The following is a 16,379-nucleotide window of genomic DNA, read 5'->3' as shown; positions in this document are numbered from 1 at the left end:
TGCATATCTGGCTCCACCATATCACAAAGGGGTAGAAAGGGTCTGGTTACACTTTGAATTGAGAAAAATTGACTCCTATCCTACAGTCCCCACTGCCCTACAGCCATTTTCCACAAAAGCTCAGTGGGGCTCCCTCGGGGAGGGATGGGAATGGTACATGTGTTCCTGCTTAGCACCCAGAGTACCTGCTTTCCAGATGCACACCTCTTAAACACAGATTATTTTTTTCTTTTTTTTTTTCTTTCTTTTTTTTTTTTTTTTTAAAGGTAGGTCTAGGAAACAGAATGATGACAGGAGGATCATTGTGAGACAATCGATGCGTGGAATTGTAGCCAAAATCTGAATTCACCAGAAACCAATAATCTGAAATAGCCACAACCAACTGTCCACAGCCTTGTCTAGAATGGCTTTAAACAAAAAATATAAAGAGCCATGGACAGTCTCCTTACCCCTGTCCAGAATTTGATGTAAACAACATCCATAGAAACTGGGATTGTTAAGAAAGTTTATCCATATATCTGGATAGCAATAAAAAGCGTTTCCTAGGAAACTGTAAAATCCTGTACCAAGCAGTGTACAGCCAAGCCAAGAGGAACATTAGGTTGATTTATATTTTCAAGGTACAACTTTGCATGATTTCTCTTAGATCCTGTGATAATGTACAAGGAGAGCACATGTGAAGGTCAGGGCTGTATATTTTTTTTTCTGTTTGTTTGCTTGCTTTCTTCTCTGAAATGTCTCTTGTGTAACTCATTGGTCTGGGTTTTCATTTCAATTTTCGTTTGCAATAACAGGGCTTTACCGCTCCCTGTGTCTGTCCTTCCTGTTCACGCCAAGGCTGCATCAGTAATTTCCTTCTGCTGCCAGAGAAACCACGGTTTCATGTCTTCCCATTTCTTCCAGAACTGCCGCCAGCATGCTCAGGTTGCCGTCGGGGAAATTCTGGGCTTCCCAGAGATCCAGGATCACCCCGGTGGGACTCGATTTCGTAGCAAAATAATTTAGGTACCTGTAAGAGGCCCAAAGGAGACTTGTTTTTATTTTTATTTTTTCAGCTGCATGAATTTATACCCAGGTTCATCCAGGTTCAGACCATCCCCAGCACTGTCAAGGTGCTCATCCCCTGTGGGATCACTCCGACCAGCCTGTAGGTACAGCTGCTGTCACTCAGCTCCGCGTGGCATTTTTGGGGCCTCTCTGGCACACGCCTCCAAGGGAGTTTAGCTTGACCCTGCTCACCTGTCCAGTTTCAGCTTGTGGGCCAGCATCCTCCAGTCGTGACCTCTGGTCTGGGGCGCGTCCAGGCTGCTGCAGAGCTTCTGCCGGATCGGGAGGGGGATGCTGAATGCGTTGGGGCCAACTATCGTGGTGATGGTGCCTGCTGAGTCCATGACGGGGTAATCGATGCCAGTTGGCTCCTGAGGGTGGAAAGAAGGAAAAAAAGAAACACACAACAACACCAAAACAACAACACCGAAAACCAACAACACCAAAACAAAACAAAAATAACAAAAAACCACCAGCAGTTTTGCTGCTGAATGCAGAAACGATCACAGAAGTGTCTCCCCTAAGACTCATTGCTTTTACTTGCATTAGAGGGGCACTCTGTCAGTCAAGCATCTATGTTAGCAGAAAAAGAGAAATATTTATAGTCAGCTTAGGGTAGACAGCAGATTTGTATTTTATTTTAATTTTTGAGGGCAAAGATTACTGTAGCTAGACAGCATTGTGCCTGGCTTAATTAATCACTTTCTGGAAATAAAGATCAAGCACTTTGACACGTTTCAGAGCAAATTACTACCACCAGGGCAGAACTGAACTTTCCTGGCTAGGGTGAAAAAATAACCTCTCAGAGGTCAACGAGAGCTGGTTAATTATTTGGGGCAGAAGCCTGGAAAAAGAGGCAGGAGTGATTTGCTCTCCTTCCACAGCTCCTATTTATGTTTTCGGTTTCTCTCATTTGCAGTGTGACCAGCCTGAGGTGATGCTGGCAGAAACAGGGGAAGCAGCTTTGTCCCTGCCTCTGCTGGAGGGAAGCAAAATACTTGTCCTTAAATGTCAATTTGTTTGTTCCTCCTTGAGCTGTCTGGCTGTTTTGTGGCAAACTGGCTTCTGGGAAGGCACCATAAAACCTGAAACCATCTCAAAATCAGGCAATGCCCTGCCTTGCAAGCTGGCCTGGCCATTTCAGGCCATGAGCTGTCCTCTTCCTCCTCCTCCAGCAGCAGGGGCTGCCCAGGAGCTGGCACAAGGACACAGATGCCACCACAGCTGCCTCTAGACTCACCTGTGCTGGTGGATCAGTGGCTGCAGCTACAGGGTGGTGGATGTTAGCATCACAGACAGTCCACCTTCCCTTTTTATTCCTGGCCACGGCATGCAACTGACACATTGAGACACTGTAGTGGTGACCTAGGCACCAGAAGAAACTGTGAGGAGCCACAGTTAAGTTTCCTAATGCTTTTCCAGGTGATTTCTGCCATCAAACAAGCTGAGATTTTGTGGCTTTTATTTTATTATTTTATTTTATTTTATTTTATTTTATTTTATTTTATTTTATTTTATTTTATTTTATTTTATTTTATTTTATTTTATTTTATTTTATTTTATTTATTTATTTATTTATTTTGTAGAAGTTGACCCAATCATGCTTACCAGCCCTTAGCAGCCCTAGGTCCTCATTTGGGCTTGGGAATGTCAGTTGGTGTCAATCACAAGGAGCGATTTTGCAATGGACAGCCTTGATAACAGCAGTGTTATTCCCTCCCTCTATTCATCCCTGATGGATGCGATCACAGCACAAGACAAGAATATTATCCCGTTTCCCCTGAATGTATTACCAGGCCCTATTACACAGAAGCAGCTGAAGATGATTATAGTCTGTATTTGCATTTCATTAAAGTTACTCTCAGTTCTTTTCTCTTCTCTGTTAGGTTAAATTAGAGATTACCTCAATGCAGCACTTATTACAATAATTGTTTATGATACTTGTTTTACCATCTGTCTTTAATGCTGTGTTGTCCCCAGCTGAATATGTAGCTTTACACCCAATAACCAAGCAGATGTTATGGGTAATGACACACACCGCTGGGGCCCTAAACCACCAGTAACTTTTGTCTGTCACCTCCCAGCCCTTCCTAAGTCCGTAGCCACTGAGGTACTGGTGCCGCAGGATGAACTACTCCAACAGGGTGGTAAGGATGCCTCCTCTGCTATCTCCCCTGGCAACTCATTTTCAAAGGGATTTGGAGACACAGATGAAAATAAATTAGGAAGGTAAACAGAAGTGATAAAAGATGAGGATGTGATCTAGGTTTGCTGTGGGAGGTGGTTTAAATTCCCAAATGCATTTTGCCTAACACTAAATCTTTATGAAGAGAAGGGAGCAGCCTTCGAGCAGGGTGAATGGGCTTTTGGGCCCTGGGGCAGTTTATAATGCAATACTATTCCGTTTCTCTGTGTTGGCCCAGTAGCAGCTAAGGGATGATGGTAACCTCAAAATCAAGGCAGCACCCAGAAGGAACCAGGCACAAAAGCCACCAGCACATCCACTGAAGTCGATGCTGCTTCACACCTGAATGCATCACTATCTCTCATCTCTAAGCTCTGCTGCCCCAAGGAGCTAAAATTTTTCAGCTACGGTAAAGATGCTCCAAAACTTACGATCATTTTTCTACTGGAAAATGTCAGCCAGCAAAAGAAGAACTGTCAAAGATAATAGCCATGATTTGTAGCGGTAGCAAAGTCTGAGGGGAAAAGTCTGTTGCAAGTAGACCATCTGGTATTCCCTGTCCGGGAGCCAGGACCACACAGTGCTTTGTGAGAGGTGTTAGGGAGTGGTAGGCAAAGAGCTCCTCCACGCAGACACAGAAAGGGGGACTAGCAGGGAGACCTTCATTGCCTCCCTCCTTGAGGGGAGATGTTCCATGCCAGATGAGAGGATACGGAGATAAACTCAGGGAAAATGCAGGAGGAGATGTAAAGAGACAGCTTAATCCACCCCTTCTGTTTGTCTCAGCAGTTGGGAAGAAAATGGGAAGTACAAACCAGGTAGCAATGCGCAGGGCTATATATCCTTAGCCCTCCCATGCATACACACTGATGTCTCTTACCTCTGACACGGAGCAGTTCAGCTGGAAGATCTGCCCTTCTCCTTCGACTTGCCGCACGCAGAGTTTGCAGACCAGCTCCAGGGTATTGAGGCTGAACCTTTCCAGGGTGAAGGTGCAGTGCAGGTTCCTCTGGCACCCGCTCCAGATGTGGTAAAAAGAAATCTCCTGCAGCAGAAAAGCAGGAAAAAAAAAAAAAAAGTTAAAAAAAAAAAAAAGTCAAGGAGGCTTTTTTAATGATACTTAAATGACGTGTCATTTTCCACAATCCCTTTTCAGTCGAGGATTGGCTCAGCTCCCACATGGCCTTGAGAAGAGGGGAGTGGGGCACCTCGCAGGATCAGGGCACAGATGTTGTATGACTGGAGACCGTGAGCTCCATGCTACTGGCACTGCAGATGGCCCAGGGAAAAAATGTCCACACTCACTGTTTTTTTAAACCATGTGTCACTGTATTTCTTTAAGCCTCTCCACTAGGATGCAACGTTTGTGATGCTCACCTGGTATTTAGCCAGCAGTTTGCTCTTCCAGAGAGAGTGGGCAATGTCATGGATGGACAAGCGGAGGTTGTGGGTGCTTCCCTTAAAATGCAAAGTTTTGGGTTCCTCCAAAAGCTGCCCACCCATCTGCCGCTCCAGCTGGAGGACCTCCTGCAGGATGGCAATAACAAGAAGAAAAGTGGTCAGGTTGTGTCAGGACAACATTAAGATGTCAACAGTCGTCTGCTGATTCCTCAAGTCTGACTGCTGTGGTTGCTGTGCAGATGGCACATGGCGTTACATTTCCCTGTGTCTTGCACTAGTGGATCTAAGGATAATCTCCTTGTCCTCATCACACAACAGCAGCCCAGGAGAGGTACAGGCAGCCTTGTCTCCTTTTGGAGACACACCGTTACCTGTCATGTCCAAAGCACAGCGATCTTAACTGCATGTGATTATATTGAATGGAAAGATTTGGCATACTGTTTGGATATGGAGATATATCCGTCTTCTCCATTGCTCACCAAACTGGACATCTAAAGCATTATTATTTTGCTTCAGGAAGTTCTTATTTGCATAGGATCTGCTGATACGGGACCTGTGGATGCTGCTGGTCCTGCAACTGGCAGCCTCCTGGCAAGCTGCTGTGTGACAGATCCGTACAGACGCCTACTCTGAGACTCACCATTGAGTGGGATGGCATCAAAACAAGAGCAAGACACGGTGACATAGCATTCTGTACATACATATACATAGGTTCAAGGTTACCGAGATATTGATTGTGTAATTAAAACCTAGTAAGCCAAGAGCCTGGTCATTTTCTGCAGCTAAAGATAAAGACATGCCTCTAACTAATGAGACCACAGTGGACCGTTGTCTACAGAGAAACAGTCTAATTGTAATCCACATGGAAGGAGCCAGTACAAAGGCACCTACATGAGCTTCATTAGAAACAAACACTGCCAAACTCAGTCATATTTAATTACGAGAGCCAGCCAAACAAGCAGTCTCACACAGCCAAAGCCAATCACATACAGAGTGAACACACGCAAGGAGCACACGGGCACACAAAACCGGGATGCTAGCCCAGGCTAACTAAAGGAGCCTCTGATTTAGCTAAGGGTGAGACAAGCTACTCTTGATCACGTTTGGCATCTAGTTAGCATAAAAGAAAAGCCTACATCCCCAGTGAGCCTGGTACCTGAGAGATCCCAAAGCTAAAACGATGTTTGCTTATCAGCCATTAGAGGCAAAGAGAGAGAATCAGGAAACCTTTTAGATTAAGGTTACGCCAATGAGTCAATTCCAGTGCCCCCTAATTACCTCGTCAAGACGTCTAAAGAGCAATCGATAGCAATTATCTGATTACTGTAGATCTTCATTATGTCCAAATTACCTCCATGGAATGACCAGAAGGCTGGCGGCACTGTGTGCGCTAATTGCTGGCTCCCGCTCTCCACCCGCAGCCGGCCTCGGGGCTGTGCTGCCGTGGGGAAAAATATCTCAGTATCGCAGGTCTGGCTGCCTGGTGTCAGTATCCTATCATCAGTAGCCACTCTGGTTCACCGTAACCTCTCTGACTGGAAGCCCACGCTTCTCCCATGCTGCTCAGCTAATTAATTCAGGTTTAATTTGGAGCCACCGCCACCATTCCCAAGGCCCTTAAGACCTGCTGGTGAGCTTGAGCCATACGGTGTTTTATTTAGAGCAGTGCTCATCCTCTTGGCTGGCACCTCCATTTCCCTCGTGAGCTGAAAGCTGACCTGAGCATCACTCATCCCATCCTGTGGTGGCTCCTGCCACCCTTCCCATCGCCTCTTGCCTCCCCTGCGAGCCAGGACTTGTGCCCTGTGCTCTTCCTGGGAGAGAGAACTGCACAGGACATTGCTCCCTCAACAGCAGCATTGACACAGCCACAGCCTGTATTTGGAAACAGCTTCCTCATTAACAGAGCACAAGCATGCAACAAAAAAAGGCATCTTTGTTAGAAGAACAAATATGCATTAAGTAACTGAGAGAAGATAACATGTCTGTTAGGATTATTTTTTTTTTTTTTGAGAACTGTTACTGCACAGCATGAAGCAGGCTGGGGGAAGCCACCCTGCTAGAGCCTAAATAATTCACCTACCCCTGGTATGCCTGGCTGCTCAGCCACCACACCCAGCTCAGACACCTCAATCTCAAAGCCGTGCATGAATAAATAGATGGGAATAAATCAGCAGGATTTCTTTGTAGCTATGACATTATTAATTTGTTTACAACAAACTAGTTAGAGCATCCCCCTTTGAGTGCCTTACAAAAGAGGCTAGTGCTTTGGGACATCACCACCCTCACTCTTCCCTCAAAAGCACTTTTGTGAGCATCCCATCTGGGCATCACAGTCTACAGCCTGGGTCTCCACAGGGCCACAGTGCTGGGGCTATCCGGCTTCCCAACCCCAGCAAACCAACCAAGCCTCTCCCACAATAACCCAGCCATTATTTACACTTCCTGGCTGCACTGGTTCGGCAGTGAACTGTTACTCTGCACAATCAGAGGGTAAAGCCTGTGAAATAAATGCAGTGTTTTATATACAGCAACTGCTTGTCTTTCTTGGGTGGCTTGCTAGGACCCATTCAGCATATGGCACGCTCACTCCTAGCTGTAAATAACAACAGAATGCATTCAGTTGCCTATTAGAATAATTGCATAATGATGAGCAACATCTCACACTGCTTCCCGTTCCCTGGCCTTGCCTTGCCCAGGGCAGCCCCCTTTGCACACCTTGTCCTCCATGGTCAGCAGCTTGGCTGGTGCAGGCAGCTCCCTCACCCGTTAAGCCTGGTAGACAGCTAAAAACACCACACCCTACAGGTTGCTATGAAGAAAATGAACTTCATCCCAGCCAAAACCGTCAGCATGCTCAACTCTTTCACCTAGAACTGGCTTACTACATTTGGTTTTAACTTCCACCTTCCCCAAACGTTTTATTTCCAGAAAAATGTAAGTTATCGCTTCAAAACACTTTATGGCCAGCAAGTAGAATCACAGAATCACAGAATGGTTTGGGTTAGAAGGGACCTTAAAGACCATCCCATTCCAACCCCCTGCCATGGGCAGGGACACCTCCCACCAGCCCAGGTTGCCCAAAGCCCCATCCAGCCTGGCCTTGAACACCTCCAGGGATGGGGCACCCACAGCTTCTCTGGGCAGCCTGTCTGACTGCCTCACCACCCTCAGAGTAAAGAATTTCTTCGTTATATCTAATTTAAATCTCCCCTCTTTACAGTTTAAAGACATTCCCCCTTTTCCTATCCCTGCACCCCCTGACAGAGTCCCACCCCAGCTCTCCTGGAGGCCCCCTTTAGGCACTGGAAGAGTAAGGTCTCCCCAGAGACTTCTCCAGGCTGAACGACCCCAGCTCCCCCAGTCCCTCTTCACAGTAGAGGTGCTCTGGCCCTTTGAAGTACTCGTGCTTGTTCTGCAAACCCCAGCCATCTTGGCCTTGAACCCAGTGTACAGCAGCTTGTGTGTATGGCCATCCAGTCTTGGGGTGAAAGTGCCAAGAGGAAGAGACTTAAAAAGAAGTGATAGGTGCGAGCATAAAAGTGGCCACTCGACTTTGCTCAGTGACTCTTTCCTCCCCAAATTACAAGCTCACTTAACCTGCAGCTGAAGCCCAAGAATTGGCCAGCTCCTCTCCCAGACGTTCAGTGCAGTTTCTCAAGTGAAAGATGGTTTTCAGTTATATTACTCAGCGCCTCTCCTGATCCCTTCTGCTCTCTGAATTGGATTAACATTACCCTGCAATGTTCCCTGCAGTCTATTAGAAACAAGCCAACAACTCTTGAGTAACACCTAATCCAATTGGCCCAGCTCTGACTGCAATCACTATCTGTTCAAGGCTCTGCCAAGTCACTTATTATTCCCTCAGGCTGGATGGACCCCTGGAAAATCATATTACACAGCGCAGGGTCCGAAGAGCACAGCCATAAAGCCTTCATGACTTTCGAAGCATTTCTACTTGATCGGTGCAAAAGATCCTTTCCACTTTTGGGGACGAAAATTTCTTATTTATAGAGAAAATGCTCCGAGTGTCCCCGCAACAAAGAACAGGCAGGGCCTTGGGATTGGGCAGTATTTGGGATGAAAAGGAAAGGTGGCATTTGCAGTGATGGAGGCCAGTGCACTGAAAAACAAGAACATTTCCCCAGCAGCCTGTGGGGGCTTATGTCTGAGCAGTTCCCACACGGCGCTAATATGACAAACTCATGCATGGCACAAGGATGGCTCTGCTTAGAGCGAGCTTGTTTTGCTGCAAAGAAACATTTGGGAAGTCACACTGGCTATGCTTAAAGGAAAAAAAAAAACACAAACAAACACCTTTTAATAACCTCCAATCTTACACGTACAGTTGGAGCTACATATTTTATGAGTGCATCTATTATAGACACCATCTGTATAAATACAAGTATTTATAAAGAGAAATAGCAAGTATGTTTATCTATCTGCTCATCTGTATGTGAGGGAGTACGTGTGCGCGTGTGTGAGAACGCCAGAATTATGCAGTGAGGGTAAGGTGTACAGTTACAGAAAGCAACAGCTTCGATTTATTTTAGTGGCAAATTCCCAACACAAAATACTGCACACGAAAAGGTGTAATGAAGCAGTATGAAAGCAGGCAGTGATTAACAGCCCAGAAGCTTCTTTTATCATTATCAACTATTTACAAAGAAGCATTTATATGTTTCCCCATCTCTGGGGAGCTGGCACTTAGCATTAAAAATACATGAATAACGAATGAAGCCCGGTGTACCTTATGGCCTTTTAATAATGCAAAAATCTTAGGATTCAGGATATGATACAGGTAAACAAAGGAAAAAATGCTGGCAGGTGGAAAACAGTTTGGCGTGTGTCAGATCCCCATGCAAAGGACAATTTATAGTGTGCGGGGGTTAAACTGTAAAACAGCAGCTTGTTGTCAGGCTTTTCTTCTAATCAGAAAAATAATCTGTGGAAAAGAAACACATGCAGCAGAGGGGCTAGTCACTGCTTTGCTAGGATGAGAGAGGAAAAGTGAGCGTGAGAGCAACCACCACCTTAAGGGCATCCTGCGTGTCATCGAGGCAGTAGACGCGGATGTTGTACTCCAGCGACGAGCAGGACAGTGGTCCAAAGATGGCCAGTTTGAGACGTTTGGCTGCCGCTTTGGTGATGGACTGTCCCACCAAGGCGTACGTGCTGAGGGTCTCTGTCAGGATGTGGCAGGCCTCGGGGTCCAGCTGGATGTAGCATGGGGTAGTGAAGTTTTCTTCCCCGACTACCACCACATCCTAAGGGAGAAAGAGGCCACATTAAAGATCATGACCACTCAGAGTTGCTTTACTTGGAGACCCCCTTCAAGCCTGTATGATGCTCAAAGTCCTTGCTGCCTGCATGTTAGATTAATCAGATAATAAATATAAACAAAAAACTGCCCTTCACTTCCTAAGCATGACAATAAGGTGTTATAAAAACTCAAGGAAGCGAAGTAACCTCTACGATGGCCGAATGCCACATCTACATGAAATATCACCTGCTGCTTCATCAGAATAATCCTCCGTGACGAGACTGCAGGGTGAAGAAAAAAAGCCTGAATGCAAACAGCCTCCTCCCTGCGCTCAGAAGAAAACAGCTCTCCTGCCAACTTCACTCAACCCTGCGTGCAATGTCTTGCACACAACACAAGGAGCTTCCAGTGGTTCGGAGAGAGAGCGGGAGCAGAAGGGCAGCAGTGGCCACCTCTTACACAGCCACCACGCACCACATCTCATTTGCTTTATCCCTGCTGCCTTGAAGCCTGTAGCAGAGCGGAGATTTGGCATTAAACTTGGTGCCTCTGGTCTCTCGGAAGGCGAACACGTCACATTTGCAGGGGTGGCCTGGTCCTTCGGGAGAGCAGAAAAGGAGGTGCCGCAGTGCTGATTGCAGTGCTGGCGCCAGACACAACCTCTCTGTCAAGGGCAGGGAGGACGGAGGAGAAAAGAAAGAGATGCCAGTAACACAGACACAAATAAGGAACACACGTGTGGTGCCAAGAGCCAGGCTGGTAGGGTGCATATTGTTTGGCCAGACAGACCTGTGTTCACTGCGTGAGCTCTCTCAGCGTGAGGAAGAGCTGGTGCCATGGGCAGGGGGACAAAGCAAGAGCCCTGCGAAGGCCATGCTGGATAGGCTGCTTTTGGCTGCTGGTGGCCCAACTGCCTTCAAAAGCCTCCCTGCCCTCACAAAACCTACCAGTAGGAGAAGGTGCCCTTGCCAAATTAATTATGTGAGACCGAACTGGTAGCAGCAGGTACGCAGGAGCAACCAAGTCCTTCAGGAGGCAGGATGGGAGAGCAGGCCTGTGCCTTGCAACGAGCATCGCTTCATGCTCCAGTTGTGGTGTCCTTCTGCCACCCCACCCTGGGACAGACATCCTCCTGCTGCACTGCTGGCAGGAGGCTCTCACCAAGCCTAACAGTGCCCAGATTAACAAGGTGCAGGGCTGGGGCTGACTGCACGAACTGAATCAAAGCAGTGCTCCACCAACATCTTAGGAGTAAAAAAGAAGAGAAAAGCAAGTCCTATAAATTTTAATAAGCCGGTTGATGTCCTGGTGTTGAAGCAGGGGATCATTTGCAGCACTATTTTCATTTTCTTGCAAACAGACTATAAACTAGGGGGATTGAAAGTATTCTGTAAAAAATATTTTCTTATTTCTGGAATCGAGTTTCAGTTTCAGTTGTTCTTTTCTATTTTGCCTCTTCTCTTCCTGGGAAGAGAACTGCTTTTCAGTTGTTATTTTCTATTATGCCTCTTTTCTTCATTCCCTCCCCATGATTTCAGCTTAATAACCCACCTAGACCAAAAGCTCAAGTGCCAAAATCCTGCAGGATGGCCATGCTTCATGGACCACAGCAGGAGGCACTGAGACTGCCCCCAGAAAGCATTTCTAGGGGCATTGGGCATCTTGGACAGCTGGTGCAGGCCAGAGACCCGTAGACTCACCTCCCATGGCCCTTGTGCAGCCTGGTGCTTCAGGTGGATCTGCCAGTCGTCCGTGTTGGGCTCTGCACAGTGGTGCATGGTCAACACGACGGGCCGGGTTAGCAGCGCTCCTGGGGGCCCACAGCTCACCACCGGCGTCAGCAGGGTCTGGCTGTCTTCTATAGGAGGCCTGACGGTGGGACGGAAAGGTGGAGGTGGGAAGGGTATGGGGAGAAAGGGCAAAAAGGCACGTTAAGGTATGTAAAGTTAAGGTATGTAGAAAGAAGAAATAATCCTTCTCTTACAGAGTAGTTTGTAAATGATTGTGTGCACGTGTGAGCTATCTCAGACCGACTGCCGAGGAGTTTAAAGCAGAGGAAGCATGAGTGACTTTAACTACCCTGACATCTGGTGTATGACAAATACAGCTGAATGTGCCTCATCAGCTGCTTCTCTAAATAACAGAGAGGACAAATTCATGATGCAGAAACCAGCAAACAGGAGATTAAAGTATTGGGTGTGATCTGCACTTGGAAATCTGGGTCAGTCCATGGGACCTTGCATCTTCCACTCTGGCTGAGGGTTCAGTCCAGTTGCATGCGCAAACACTTTGTGTTTATATCTGGGTTGGTTTTAGGGGGATTAGTTGAGACAAGAGTGGATATTGATAACATCGACAAAAAGAAAGAATAACAAAGTAGCAGTAGAAAAGAGTAAAAAAAATCTTAGTTAAGGAGAACAAATCAGGACAGAAAGCTCTGTTGAGATCAAGTTTATTACATCTACTCTGGGTATTGCTGGTACATCCACAAGAATATCCTAATATTGCCCACCTTAATTCACACTGAATAATCCATTAGTCCTACAGAAAATGAAAGAGAAACTTTTGAAAAATCCTTTTTGAAAGTGGGATGAAGGCCTTTTTGAAAAGTGCCTCTTGTTCATGAAAATGTTGGAAATTTTCATAACATTCTGGAGGAAAAAAAAAAAAAAAAAGGTCCAACATGGAAAAACTGAAGTGCATGCAAATCAGTAAATCCAGATGATATGCATCTGTGGATCCTAAAGGAAAGTAACTGATGAGTTTACTAAATGACTTAACAATTGTTTCTGAAAAGCCATGGGCTGGAAACAAACAGCTGTGGTATCTGTCTTTCAAAAAAACTAAAATATAACAATCTGGCCAGCTATGATGAATCACACGGGTTGTTTTAGCCTAACAAACAGTACATAAGAGAAATAAAGCATTAGCATATGGAGCATCCAGTTTGGCTCCTGCTGTATATATGGGGATCTCTGGATTCAGGTTATGAAGACCTAGAATCACTCTCTTGCAAGACCTAAGTGAATAAATTGTTGGGCAGATTTTGACTAAAACATTACTTCTTTTTCAGTTTCCTTTTTTTTTTTTTTTTTCTATTTTCCTTTTTTTTTTTTTTTTTTTTTTTTTTATTGAAGCAATGTATAGCTTAAAAATGGCTCACAATGTGTTATATCTGTTAATGTATTAACAAATGTTTGAACACTTTCCTACAGTCTATCAAGAAGTTTCAAAAAACATGAAGTCTAATGAGAAACGTCTTTGAAAATTACAATATTCATCTGGAAAGCTACAGATATGACAACCTATAGACTTGATCATCTGGTTAACCTAGCTTCATCTAAATGACTACTGACCCATGAAGAAGTGAGGAAAAATATGAATTATCATAGTTTTTCAGACTGAATTATAAGGCCAGCAGTCAAAAAGAATATAGGAGGGAATATATCATGACTGCTGTAAAAAATTTCATACAATGTCTTCTAGGTGAAAAATGAGTTAAAATCAATAAGAATCTGAGCACTGATGCATGCAGGTGAAAAAAAAAAGAAAAAAAAGAAGAAGAAGCCAAAAGATCATTAAAATAATAGAGCGCTGATAAATCATACAGCTGAAAGTTGTCTCAAAGTAAAATTAAGTTTAGTCACTGCTCCGTGACAAAATTTGGTTAGCTGTTAAATTTTAGGACTCTGATGGAGGGCATAATTTTGCTCTGCAACATTTTATATGTGATTAGCACAAGTTTAAATGATGATGCAGAAGACAAAGCCAGGAGGCACTCCAGACTGAATGGTTAGTGAGGAAGATGGGAAGTGGATATAACCAGAGAAAGGAAATGCAAAAATAGCAGGGTTTAGTATTTTTTCCCAAGTTAGCAACGCCGCTGGTCCCAGTGTCTCTCCTCCAACACCTGCCTCATGCAGACATTGACCCACCTCAGCTCTCCGAAGTCTGAGCTTGAGGACTGCAAGTAATCTGAGCCACTTCAAAGCTGCAAGGAGCTGAGGTATAATGAGTTGCAGAGAAGCTCTCAAGTGGAGCAAAATGAGGGTCAGTGTCATTTAATAGTGGGATTTCAGCTCTATTGAAGTCAGAACTACTGTGAGGCCAGGATTTCTCCTCACAATGCGGAAGACAATGTAAATAGCAGCACAATCACTAAATTTGCAGACGTCAATAAAGAAGGAGTTATTGCAAGTAGCAGTGAGAGACGGGAAGCAATGCAAAAGATCCAGAGAGGATTAAAATATCAGTGGGAAATAAAATCCTATTAATTGTTCAGCAGCTCTCACTTCTGGAATGAAACAAATTCCAAAAGCTTTTATTTAGTGGCAAGGCAAAGCAGTAAAAATGGAAAAGCTCTCAGTTGAACGTGCTGCACCACAGCAGGTATCATCTTGCTGTGTGCCACAGTGGCAAAAAGTAAATCTGATTTCTGGGGTTGTAGGGGATGAGGTATGTCAGAGCACACCAAGCTGCTATTCACTTTCCTACCCAGCTCTGAGATGACTGCAGGTAGCGGAGTGTTTAGGGACTACAGCGAGAGCTCAGAAATAAAAACCTGAAACCTGGAGGAACGAAACCACGCAGCAGTGCATAGAGCAGAGAGGTACCTCGTGACAACTGACAGGAAGAAAGGGACCCAAACCTCTTGACAGACCTCCTCTTATTTCTCATTGCTTTTAATTTCCATCTTAAAGCAAAGGGATTATGCCTTCCTACAGCCAATGAAACCCCAAACAGATGCGGTAGTCAAGATTTATTATACAGGAGACATTAATCTTTCTGCTTCGAGGCATAACCCAGCACTAATTGATGGGATTTGTAAACAATGAGTTTCCCCAAAGACAGGTTATCCTTTACAAGCATTTTTCTACCTTCTCCCAGAGCAGGTGATGCAGCACCATCAAAGTCAGGATTCTGACCCAGACAAGAGCCTGCTGTGACCAAACCTTGTGATTTCTGTGTTACAAGATCACACAAACACTGACTGAAGGGACCATACAGAGCAAGGGACTCATCTCCTCCACAGCAGAAAGATCTATGAGCAAACATCTTTAAAACCAGGGGTCAGAATGTACTTTTAGGCTGTTATCCAGAAAACAAAGCAAAATGAAACAAACAAACAACAACAACAACAAAACAAACAAACAAAAAACCAACAAAACAAAACAAAAAAAACATTGTGTGTTTCAATTTAGGCTTGTAGTAGTTTTAGAAATATTTATTAAATGGGATTGGACACCCAGCTGTGCTAGTATGACTCCAGAGTCAATTCACTGTAGCCATTAGAGCTGCGTTTGTTTTACAGAGATCAAACCGAGAGTGAAATTCAACTCCCTGTTTAGCATTGCTATTAAAAGGCAGCAACAGTAAGTGAAAGGGCTTCGGATATTTTTAAACCTTGTCCCTTATCTTGCACTGTTCATCAAGAACAGTCAACTTGTATTTAAAACAAAAGAACAAACTTCTATTCACTGTATCCAGCCCTTCCACAATCAAATTTGTGTTTTTTAATGGGATTACTCATTCAAAACGGTCTCCCTGTAATGAGCCAGACCGTTTTCATTAAGGTAGCTGTCAGGCAGCAGATGTGAGCACAACTAGAGAAATCTCTGCTCCTCAGTGGGCTCCGCTGCGCTCCCTGGCACCTTGCATCAATGTTACAGGCAATGACCGTGCTCCCTGAAAACAGGAGGCACAGAGCAGAGCAGGGAGGGAGGGAGGGATAACTCGCAGCAACAGATGGCAACCCTTCCACACAGCTTAACCAAAAGTCAGAGGAAAGACATTTTATTTCTCCTTTCATTGCTGAGACTTTATTTTTAACACATGCTCCCTCTTGAGTTTCAGATCTAATATTCTTGACTGGCCTCCTGGTTCTCCTGCAAGTCTGCCTTTAGAAGGAAGGTGATCTGAGAAATTTTCCTCCCCTTTTGCTGCTGGTCTGGTCTTTTTTATTTCAAACGTCTCAATTAAAATGATTGGCAGACATTGTCTTCTGGAGTTGCAAGCAATTATTTTTGTGCAACTGGGATGCAAAAGGAAGGTGGTGAAACCAGACACAGAAGACTTCAATTTCTTTTATTTCACTTAACCAAGCTTGGTGCTTACTGGTGAAAAAGGCAGTGTTGCTATTTGGATCAAACTCACTGATCAGCTGGGTGACTTAGTATGAAGTCTGCCCTTCACACACAATGTGAAGCCACTGGTCCAGATCCTGAGGAGGCTTAAACAATCCTTCCCTCTCTTAAGGTAGCTGGTTTGGAAGTCAGACCATTTATACACGTGCCTCCCTGCAAGAACTTCAGGACAGCTGCATGCTCCGTTCTCCAGGGCTGTCACATTTCCTGGATGAGGTGACATCCATCCTCATTTGCATCATCTCCTGCGCCATGTATTATACAGAACTGTCCTTCACCGTGCTACATTTAGTACAGTTCCTGCCTCTGATTACAGTATGCAAGAGCAGTTCCACCTAAA

The 16,379-nt window shown here is 45.0% G+C and overlaps 1 protein-coding gene across 2 annotated transcripts in view; it reads right to left on the bottom strand.

Moving 5' to 3' along the window:
• Positions 1 to 16,379, bottom strand: part of UNC5C (unc-5 netrin receptor C) — a 243,023-nt gene continuing 226,644 nt past the window's right edge. For both annotated transcript variants that reach the window (XM_082759773.1, XM_082759774.1), the window contains 6 exons: positions 11,597 to 11,765; positions 9,667 to 9,900; positions 4,610 to 4,759; positions 4,113 to 4,277; positions 1,240 to 1,418; positions 1 to 1,009 (listed from right to left, as the gene is read on the bottom strand). In XM_082759773.1, the coding sequence (XP_082615899.1) occupies positions 844 to 1,009; positions 1,240 to 1,418; positions 4,113 to 4,277; positions 4,610 to 4,759; positions 9,667 to 9,900; positions 11,597 to 11,765 (1,063 nt within the window). In that variant the 3' untranslated portion in view covers positions 1 to 843. The remainder of the gene's footprint in view (positions 1,010 to 1,239; positions 1,419 to 4,112; positions 4,278 to 4,609; positions 4,760 to 9,666; positions 9,901 to 11,596; positions 11,766 to 16,379) is intronic.

This window comes from Aythya marila, assembly GCF_965140915.1.
Source record: "Aythya marila genome assembly, chromosome: 4".
Taxonomy (NCBI): domain Eukaryota; kingdom Metazoa; phylum Chordata; class Aves; order Anseriformes; family Anatidae; genus Aythya; species Aythya marila.
The sequence above is the reverse complement of the archived record's forward strand: the minus strand, read 5'-3'. Positions and strand labels throughout refer to the sequence as shown.